The following is an 11,429-nucleotide window of genomic DNA, read 5'->3' as shown; positions in this document are numbered from 1 at the left end:
AGGTCTTATTGCCATGTACAATCCTAGTAGGCTGCAACTGGCCTTTAGTTTTCCTCTGAATAAGTTTATCTATAAGCGTCCAAGTATATTTTAAATTCCCCATATGTCTAGCAAATTGAGATTTTAAATAAAATATTCTTTTTTACTCTCACTAATAAGATGTGACAAAGTGTTGGAGTATTTTTTGTATGCAGTAATTCTATTCAATACTTGCACCTTATTTTAGTTATTGCTGTATAGTCTGGGATGGGATAGGCGATACTTTATCGTCGAACCTTCAAAAACTTCAAATCGGGCAGCCCGATTCCTTAATAGTGCTTTGCACTCAAAACCCTCTGCTGAAATTTGTAGTGAGCTTGGTTGGATATCGCTCGCTGAGATGAGACACCAACACAAAGCCATAATGATGTTTAAAATGGATAATGGATTGTGCCCTTCCTATCTCTCGGATATGTTTACCTTTCATAAGACTCTAAATGATTATATATAGATTTCGATCTTCTAACACTGATCTTGTACTACCCACAACTAGAACAAATTAATCAGTACAAAACAGTTTTGCATGTATGGAATGCTCTTTCGTGTAGTTTAAAGCAGGAGACTTCCTTAGATCGTTTAAGCCTAAACTTAAGTCCGGCGGGTCTAAAACACAATTCACATTCCACAGGTCACTCGTTGCAGGTCATTGTTTTATATTTTGGAAAGTGTTCTTAATTTTCTACACATCTACATCTACACGTTCCAGTACTCGGCAAAGTCCCTTTTTGACTTGTGGCTGTTTCTGCTTAGTTGGCCTCATACACCACAAGCCCTTTTAGAGACATCACCGCCAAGCCGGCCACTTCTGCTGGAGAGAACAGGACAGCCACAACACCGGGGACTTTATCCCCTACTCTTCTCGAACAGTGTTTGAGTTCTTTAACGTCCCACAGGGAACTTATGAACATAGAAGACATTTGTGAGACGCGGCCTACTGTTTATAAGCGAACCATTTGCAGATGAAATTACAAAGGCAGCACTTTCTCCTCAGTTATTTTAAGATCCTACGTGTTGATCCGGCCGGGGTTCGAACCCGCGACCTCCCGCGTGACAGCCTGATACTCAACCAACTGAGCCACCGGTGCGCGGTGGCGCGATAATTTTACATTATTATTGTAATTTGTATTGTAATGCACGGTTTCTAGGTAGAACAGGCTACTTTTTAAAAGTATTTCGGATAGATCTACTTACCTACCCACCTACCTAAATAAAGTTCCCATCCATCCATCGATCGGGACAACCCAGTCTGTTTTTCGTAAGTCCCAATCTCACCATGGGCCACACTTCCTCTCTTTTTTTCTTCTCTTTTTGTGCATGACTAAATGTCATGCGCAGACATAAGATCCGAGGATCTGGTGACGAGAATCGGTCGGTCCCAGTGTTTCCTGTTCCAAGTATCAATATGGCGACCCAAAAGCGCAAGCTCATGTCTATCGAGTAATTATATTTTAGTTCTTTAATAGTAAGGCCCTGTCAAGACTATCAAGGGTACGGTTTCATGCTATGTCTCTTCTGAACTACATGAAGGTGAGGTCACACGGAAAACAAGTCTGAATTGTCATGTATAGATCACTATATCTAATTATGTGGGATATTTTATTCAAAAACCTTCAACAAGGTGCGGGAATATTGCAGAAAGTCCCTTTGACTTACGACTGTTTTTGATAACGTGGCATCATACACATAAGCCTTTTTGAGACTGCACTGCAAAGCCCGCTTCATGCTGCAAGATCACGGTTGTTCAATTGAATTTCAACAATTTCAATTTGCATTAATTGAAAAATCAATTTCTTTTCCGGGAAATTAATTTAGTTTTTAAAGGAAAGAGCGAGGTATGATACAATGTGCTCTTTTGGTTTTAATGAGATGCAAGATGGTTTTGCCAAGTGCTGCAGCTGGGTTCATGAAAGCTGCATAATCATGTGAGCCAGTCTTGGAACCCCACTCGGACTACGACATTATTTAGATAGATAGACATCATCTTTATTGTTGACACCTTTTCTGCATGAGTTGAAGCAATTGGGAGATTAAACACAAGATGTGTTTTCTCTGTTAGAGGGTAGCCATACTTCGAAAACATTGAAGGATTTTTGTCCCTTAGAGTCCTCATGTTTCCATATCCCTTAGTCCCCATATTTCTGCATACCCGAGTCCCCATGCCATTTTTTGACACAGCCATTCTTGTTCTAATTTTTTCTATTGGTGAAGCCGTGTTTCATGCAAGATTTTCTAGTCAGTATTAACCCATTGACATCCAAACCGGCCGAAACCGGCCAGACTTTGTATTTTACTCTGTCTAACGCCAGACGATTTTACTCGTCAATGGGGAACCCCTGGGAGTCAATGGGTTAATTTTAGTTGTGGCTCTGAGTTTTCTAGAAGACTGATCTATGTGTATGTCTGTCTACACTGTATGTGGTGGATGAGAACATTTTCATCCAAATCATTTTATTTTAAGGGTTCATTTTACTAAATGTAGTCATTTGACATTAGGATCAGCTCAATCTGCTGGTGATTGTGAAATAGGCATTTTAAATCGGAATGTGAAGCAATATGGGGCGCCAAATGTAAAAATATTATTTAAGTACTTTTTCCCTATTTTTTGTGTTATTTATCAAATATCACAAAAGTTATCTTGTAATTTATATATAACAAATTCAAGTACCTTTGCGATTTATAAATCGCAAGATTGCCATCTTTGCGATTTATAAATCACACGATTGCCAACTTTGTGATTTATAAATCGCAAGATTGCCAACTTTGCGATTTATAAATCGCAAGATTACTAACCTTGCGATTTGTAAATCGCAAGATTACACACTTCGCGATTTATAAATCGCAAAGTAGCGAACTCTGCGATATATAAATAACAAGAATCGGATATTGGCGATTTATAAATCGCATATTTTGCAATATATAAATCGCACGTTTTCCGATATCTAAATCGCACGTTTTGCGATATATAAATCGCACATTTTGCGATTTATAAATGGCACATTTTGCGATTTATAAATGGCACATTTTGCGATATATAAATGGCACATTTTGCTATTTATAAATCGCACATTTTGCGATATATAAATCGCACATTTTGCGATATATAAATCGCACATTTTGCGATTTAAAACCGCAAACTCATGAAATTTATGCGTGCGGGCCCGTTGTGCGCTATTTTCGCGGGAAAACTATTCTTGTTGTTGAATATGGCGGATAGAGAAGACTTGGCACGACTGCTCTCCTCAGCCGTTTCAAGAGCAATATCTGAGACATTGAGTGCTCAGGACTCATCACAGCAAAGTGAGGTAAGGATACATGTACTTGTATATTTGCTCATCAATTTTATTTTGATTTATGGCGAAGCGGTCTGAATTGTGCCATGCTGTCAATTTGCAGAGCTCGAGGTCGCAGAATGTTTATCGGACTGCCTCTATCCCACCAACCGCTCCTTCTCAGGTTTGTGTGATTTCAGCTTTACTTGTGTTTATTTGTTAACAGCAGCAGAAACTCCATCAGTGTCAAAATGCAAACAAGTGAATATTCCATTAGATCATTTAGCTCGAAAACACGTCTATGTTGGATGTCAAACTGAAATAATTTAGGACAAAATGATTTTAACTGACATTATAGTTTTAGTCTCAATTTTCTTCGGACTATCGTTGCTACCCCTAGATGTCATTGTTGTTGTAGAATTTCATTCTCTTTTGTGGGCCGCAAATATGTGGGGAGACGGCTGGGCACCTAATTAATCAACACCTCTGAGTCCACCCAAGATCTTCACTACATGGATGGTGATCTCTGCTGGTTGAATTCTCCTCGAATATATTGAACTCGCTGATTTAATTTCTTTTATTGTTTTAAATGTAGAATACCAATGCTTCTGACAATACTCAACCCATGTTTGGACGTTTTTTATTATTACATAAGATTTGTTCCTTTACTAATTTGTTACCTATATGTCACTTATTTTTATTTCGCTTTTGCAAGATTTATATTCTATACTACCGATCACTGTTATCAGGCGATCGTTTCATCTCACGACCTCCACCCACGACGTATGACATTTACCCATCGCACTAGAGGGCAAAAATGATTTTGTTGAGATATTTCATTCGAATTTCGTTTTCCGGAAAAACACTATTTTGTACATTTGGGGTCGCACAGTGTCAAACAATGTGTCACCAGAGAAAGATAAGCTCCATCTTGAGTCCCGCCAAGCTTGAGTCACATAATTACGGTCAAAACCAAAACATGGAACCACGATAAGTAGCTTGCGCTTTTCTTGGAATCTTTTGTCTTTTAACTGGCATGCAGCTTAGAATGGCAAATTTATTTCAAATGCGCTGTCTTCACAACTTGAATGTTTAACTGGCATTGTTGGATATTATGGGCGTCAAGTTAGGCAAAGGAGACGAAGAAGACTGAACAATCCCTGCGGTAGGCGATTGCCAAGACCAAATGTATCATGGTTTGAAATACACTTTATCGTGGTTTTCGATCCTTTTTACGTCATGGTTGACCTATGGAAAAGCTTTTTTTGACATTTTGTGACATTTTGGCGAGGTCTAGAGCTCGCCAATTTTAAGTGGCGGGATCTTTGAACATTTGGTGCATTCTGTTCATTTTTTACATTTTGGGTCATTTTGGAGAGAAGGGTCGCACTACCAAAAACTATATGATGACAGATGTTTTTGTAAAATAAACAACTTTTTGCACTAGTGCGACCCGGCCCTTATGTGTAAAGTTACGATTATTTTCCACATGTGTAAACACGTAATTACGGATTCTTATCTTACCGTTTAGAAATTATCGCGATTTGAGACGCCATGGGGGCCGGTAGACTTATAATGTTTGTGTGGATATCTAATTACATTTTATTATCGTACAGCAAAATTTATGGCTCCCTATGCCTCCCATTTCATCGCAGTGATCGAAATATTACCACTATTTTATGTTCCAGGATGCAATCCGAAGACCCACTGATCAGCCGTTAACAAATGTCAGGTGAAGGCCACGGTGTGCTCTATGAATTGTAGTTGCCGTATTGTTGAGATAACATGGACGTAGATAGTTGTGGGTTTACTACACGAACGGGAGTTCTGTTGTAACTTATTGTAACTTGGGGGCGGCCCCGTTCCCGCCCCCTAGTGAGAGGAAAACCCTGGGAATGAGGTTGAATGTGTCACGGCATTTTTTATGGCTTGGGGGTTAAAAAATGAATATCATCGGAATATGTACTTTAAAATATAGAGGATATGACATGGCCGCGCGGGATACGAATTTCATGAGTGAGAGATACTTTCAGCACGAGAAGATAAAATTCGTATCCTCAAGCAGGCATGTAACGTTCCGTTTAGTAAGTAAACTCCAATGAAATACCAAACCATTTCACTTTAATATTTTTGGTAATCCTAACGTAGCACAATGACGGGGATCTTTTCACTGACATGTTTTCGCGCGAAAGGTCACCTGGTATCTCATTGGTGTTTAAAAAAGGAGAAATATTTTTTGTTTTTTTAGTTCGTCTAGAAGACCTGGAAGACCAAGGAAATCCATCCCAAGGGAACTTGGGATGGAATAGGCACTTGTTTGCATTTTGACACTGATGGAGTTTCTGCTGCTGTTAACAAATAAACACAAGAAAAGATGAAATCGAACAAACCTGAGAAGAAGCGGTTGGTGGGATAGAGGCAGTCCGATAAACATTCTGCGACCTCGAGCTCTGCAAATTGACAGCATGGCACAATTCAGACCGATTCGCCATAAATCAAAATAAAATTGATGAGCAAATATACAGGTATCCTTACCTCACTTTGCTGTGATGAGGCCTGAGCACTCAATGTCTCAGATATTGCTCTTGAAACGGCTGAGGAGAGCAGTCGTGCCAAGTCTTCTCTATCCGCCATATTCAACAACAAGAATAGTTTTCCCGCGAAAATAGCGCACAACGGGCCCGCAGGCATAAATTTCATGAGTTTGCGGTTTTAAATCGCAAAATGTGCGATTTATAAATCGCAAAATCCGATTTATATATCGTAAAATGTGCGATTTATAAATCGCAAAATGTGCCATTTATATATCGCAAAATGTGCCATTTATAAATCGCAAAATGTGCGATTTATAAATCGCAAAATGTGCCATTTATAAATCTCAAAATGTGCGATTTATATATCGCAAAATGTGCGATTTAGATATCGGAAAACGTGCGATTTATATATTGCAAAATATGCGATTTATAAATCGCCAATATCCGATTCTTGTTATTTATATATCGCAGAGTTCGCTACTTTGCGATTTATAAATCGCGAAGGGTGTAATCTTGCGATTTATAAATCGCAAGGTTAGTAATCTTGCGATTTATAAATCGCAAAGTTGGCAATCTTGCGATTTATAAATCGCAAAGTTGGCAATATTGCGATTTATAAATCGCAAAGGTACTTGAATTTGTTATTTATAAATTGCAAGATAACCTTTGTGATATTTGATAAATAACACAAAAAATAGGGAAAAAGTACTTAAATAATATTTTTACATTTGGCGCCCCATAAAGCAAGTATGCTCATTGGCTGAGCAGATGGTGTAAAGAGGCCCTATAGGCGGCAGTACATGTAAATCTTCAGTAACTGGCTTTTACAGAGACCCCTGCTTAATTAAAAATTTCTATAAAGCTATAGCTTTTGACTAGGTGCGTCAACACGTAACTGTACACTCTGTGAGTAAGAGGATGATTTGTGGACTTTTACTTGAACTGCATCACACAGTAATACCATCTACCGGTAGTCAATACATTAATGGCCAAAGTAATGGGCAGAAACACATTTATCTTACAAGCTTTATTTATTCATTTGATTATACTTTAATTTCAGATTGCAATTAATGAATTTAATTTTAGTCCTTTTTTAACCTGAAATGGTAACTGAATACATTAACGTTTTTACCTCTTGGAGCTTTTTTGCACAGTCTGGGTATCTTCAAATTTATATGTTCCATATGGATGATGGAATTTCTATGGGCTTAATTTAAGGAATAGAATTATCACATGCAGGGATCCACATTCATTTTTTATCAAAGTCGTCAGCCAGGCTAGTACGTCTTATGCTATACTTGCCTGGACAAATTTTGGGTTTCCTGGGCAAAAATGCAGAAGAAAATGGTCAATAAAATTACTTGTAACTTGAGCATTTCGCATTTTATCTTACACTCTTGTCAGAAATTACGAATTTTCACGCTGGAATATTTTGTTTTTTGCATCGTGGGAACCCAATTTACAGTGGTCTATATCTGCTATGTACAAGTTTGAATGTAGCTTTCAAAGTTCCGATGCTCGTGTCTAGTGTCTTCCTTGAAATGCTACATGTACCACGATTTTGTGTCTTTCCTGTTCAAAATCAACAGGTTCTGTTCCACTTTTTTTTTCTTTTTGCTGGAGGTGGTGAAACACCTTGTAACAACGCCACATTATCAGCTAAGACCACGGGTCACCCTTTGCTGTTTGCTAATTAAAACAACTTGTTCGAACGACTTGCTAACAACCATGCCAGCGGTTAGATACATGAAAATTGAGCCTGTAATCATTTCATGGAAAATACAGCAGGGTCGAATATGTTGTTTCAATGCTGAGGAAAGCTGGGTGTTAATTCCTTATTTTCTGGAAGTTTCCATCGAAGTATTGAAAAGCGATCAGAATGCAAAGTACATTCTGTATTAATTATAACATTTGATGGCACTCGTCAAAAGACATTTATTAAAACTTCACTCGTCCAACAGACGACCTTTAGATACTCATTCAGACAGATTTTTAGTCATCAGGGAGGACTGGACGACTGCGAATGTTTAGACTGAATGTTTAGACGACTGACATGTTTAGACTGTCACATCGAGTCACTGTTGGTTCTCCATGTTCAAGTGAAGACCAATAAGAGAGTTGCATGGAAGAACTTTTTTCAACTTTTCTTCATAAAACAACTAATGATCTTCAAATGAGAATTTCTTGCTTAAACTCCTTTTTCAGTCTTTATCTGACTCATAAGTTGTTTTTAGAATAGGTCTATTCAAAACCACTCTATTTAATATTTAGTTTCAGTACTTCTTTCTGTATGTATAAGGTGTACATATGTTGCAGTTAACATGATTACTTTTCTTTGGTTTATAAATAATTATTTTTCTGTTCCATTTTTAATTCTTCGTCTGATATTCATTATCATAATCTCAAAACAAAGGAAAATCAAAATTGAACTGATTAAAAAAAAATTAAATAAGAAAATTGAAGCGCGACATATTCCGGTAGGTACCTAATGCCTTTATACCGAGGAAGAACAGGATGGTGAGGCCTTCTAATAATAATGATAATAGTAAGAACAGGATGGTGAGGCTTTATAATAATAATAATAATAATAATAATAATAATAATAATAGTCATTGTTTGAGCTTTGAGGACCTTGTGGACTCAATTGCAACTTACCTGTAATTCTCAACCAAAAAATACACATAATATTTTTATGATTCAGTGTGTTTGTAAGTAAACATTTGGTTATGTGCATATAAATTATTATTATTATAAATAATAAAGAGTTGTTTGTTAAAAGGTTATTTAATTTGTAATTTCTTTTGAAGGTTAGACCATCCCTGAATACACGATTAGCATGCTATAGCTTGCTGATCAAGCTTGAAGGGCTAAATGTTACAGTTCTTGACAATTTTTGCCAGCTTGTGATTGGTGCATGCAAAAAGAAGAATCTGGAAATAACAAAAAGGTATGTTACCATGACATGCACAAAAACAAAAGATTTATATAGATGAGTAATATTAAAAAAGAAAAGAAAGAAGAGATTGCATAAATGCCAGAGGTTGGTTTATTTAAATACCTCTCACCTCAATTATTGTTCTCAAAATTATATTCTGTACTTTTTAGAACCTTTTGATTGAGAATTCACTTTTTTATTCCCTTTGAAAGACAGGAAAAAGTGTCTTACTTTGATCGATGACCAAGCCATGAAAGGGAATGGCCTTGATACCGGTTTGAAATCACAACTTACTTTGCATTGCCGTTTTCAAAGAACTATACAATGCAAAGCAGTCTGCGACATCAACCCGATATCAAATTCATTCTCCATCATTGCTTGGTTATGAGGGGACAATTTAATTTTGGCATACACTGTACAAGAAAAACAAGCCAGGCCTCATTACTATATCGTCTATGTACATGTAATTCTAACTCTGTTTTAAGTGTTATTCTGGCCTTGTTTTTGAACCTAGGACCTGAGCCCCACAAAGCCTGAAGCTCTACCAACAAAAAAGACTGAGCTGAATTCTTCACAGTGACAGTGGGTCATGGTTAGAATAAGAACTACAAAGAACCATGGCTGTCTGAAAGCCTGAGCCTTACAATTTCGTTTTAACAATAATATTATTCCATGAGTGTGCATTGGGGATGAGATGGTAAATAGCCAACGAGGTGCATATAATAGTACCAAGATGGCCATATTACCAGTCTCTTATCCACAAGCATGAATGGAATAAATTTTGTATTAAATTTTCATTAAATTATGAATGCTTGGCAATACTTTACGCAAATGGTCTCCATATTACATGTAGGTTAAACGATATGTGAGCTCATAAACGAGATCAAGTGTCAATATTTAAGTTGTGAACTTCACAAAAGAAACATTTTCCTTGGTGTTAATTTTCAGAATAAACCTGACTCCAACAGATTTCAAAGACAATCAGATGCTGGCTCGCCCATTAGACAGCTATGAAAAACACAGAGCAACATTTCATCTTAATAAGACTGGTCGCATTAGTCTGTTTTTCAGGTAACACCTCACGCTCTCAATATTTTATGCCATTTTACATGTACTTTCTCTACAGCCTATGGTTATGATGAAAAGAGCCATATTATTTTACTTATTTTCAAAAAATGTTTCATTTTCCCATTCATCGATGTACATGACTGTACATGTTCGTTTCAGTTGTTGTGGGTACAAATAAGACAATGTTTGTAAGTTCATGAAATGGTTTCTCCTGCCATGAAGCAATTAACTCTGCTTAGAAAATTCTTCAGTTTTAATTTTGTTTTTCTTTTTGTAGATTTAATCTCACAGCAGAACATTTTAGTGAAGAACCAACTAAGCCTCCAGCACAGCACAGGAAGCTCTGTAAAACATATCACTTTAACAAGAAAGGTCGAATAATTCAGGTTAGTTTTTGCCCATCCTGAGTTCATCTTTCAAATTTTCAAGGATCATTCCGTTTCAATAAGGAAGCCTGATACACACTTTCGTGTATTTTTTTTACCCGCATGTTTTGCGCGTGTAAATTGAGTGTAAAATGCGTGCAATATGGCGTCTTTTCGCGCGGGAACCACGCGTGTAATGCTGACATACCCGCGGCCTGTACTGTACGATCACTGGGCTGGCCAGTTTTTGCTAGGGTGCAACACCGGGATCGGATCTCGGCTAGTAGCGATTTCTAATTATACGATGCCTGCAAGAAACGTCCCGAGCGTAAAGTGCCTAGAGAAGTTACAGACTATAGAGGTAGCAAAACTACGGAATTGCAGAGTTAACGGGGTAACAGCGGTAATGGGCCGGGTTTCAGAAGTCACAGAGGCACAGAGGAAACGGGTTTTGAGATGAAATAGGGTTACTATAGGTAGGGTTAGCAAGGCAACAGGGCACAGAGGTAACGGGTGATGAAACGGAACAGAGGTAACGGAGTAACAGAGTATGCAGAGTTTCGGGGTTTCATTATAAAGATGACTACCTGGGATGTTTTGTGCAGTGCAGGCGAAATGCTCTTTGCATCGTTTTATTAAAAATCGCCCAGGACGTTTTGTTTAGGCTTACACCACGTAGTACCCTGGGTCTCTGTGAGGAAATGTTTTTTTTGGAGTACTTGAACAAAAGCTGATTTTCCTTTTAACCGGTCAGTCCATTCAGTAGTTCACTGACGCTCTCTTACTGACTTCATTCAATTTTTGAGAGTTGCCGAATGTATTAATTGTAGTGGAAACGAATAACTCGTCTAAGACGAATATTATTATCCGGCTAAGACGGATGTTTTTTCTCAAGAGAGGATGAGGAGAGATGACACATCATCCACCATAAAATGATAATTTTTTTTTCAATTTAATCTAGTTATAATGCGCGGCTATTTTAATTAAGGAAGACACCTGATTCGTTATCATTGGCTTCGCGACCATGGGCACGAGACCAAAATACTTTTCATAGCATTGTTTGCAATTTCTCCTGGGACATAAAGATGTCCCAAGAGAAATCGAAAAAAAACTCCTACAGCTGTATGCAAATTTTTGGGGGGTAAGAGAGGTGTATTATGGGATTTGCGCAAGTAGCAAATCGTATTAAGTTATTTCTGTGCGCAGGTTGCCAAGATTC

The 11,429-nt window shown here is 37.6% G+C and overlaps 1 protein-coding gene across 3 annotated transcripts in view; it reads left to right on the top strand.

The window, feature by feature from the left end:
• Nucleotides 1–1,430: 1,430 nt before the first annotated feature.
• LOC137978397 (uncharacterized) overlaps nt 1,431–11,429 on the top strand; it is a 14,373-nt gene continuing 4,374 nt past the window's right edge. For all 3 annotated transcript variants that reach the window (XR_011118153.1, XM_068825293.1, XM_068825292.1), the window contains exons 1-5: nt 1,431–1,566; nt 8,650–8,789; nt 9,726–9,848; nt 10,123–10,231; nt 11,417–11,429. The exon at nt 11,417–11,429 is cut by the window's right edge. Coding sequence is in view for 2 of the 3 variants with exons in the window: in XM_068825293.1 (XP_068681394.1) it covers nt 1,543–1,566; nt 8,650–8,789; nt 9,726–9,848; nt 10,123–10,231; nt 11,417–11,429 (409 nt within the window). In the remaining variant the exon portion in view is untranslated. The remainder of the gene's footprint in view (nt 1,567–8,649; nt 8,790–9,725; nt 9,849–10,122; nt 10,232–11,416) is intronic.

This window comes from Montipora foliosa, chromosome 12, assembly GCF_036669935.1.
Source record: "Montipora foliosa isolate CH-2021 chromosome 12, ASM3666993v2, whole genome shotgun sequence".
In the NCBI taxonomy this organism is placed as follows: Eukaryota; Metazoa; Cnidaria; class Anthozoa; order Scleractinia; family Acroporidae; genus Montipora; species Montipora foliosa.
The sequence above is the reverse complement of the archived record's forward strand: the minus strand, read 5'-3'. Positions and strand labels throughout refer to the sequence as shown.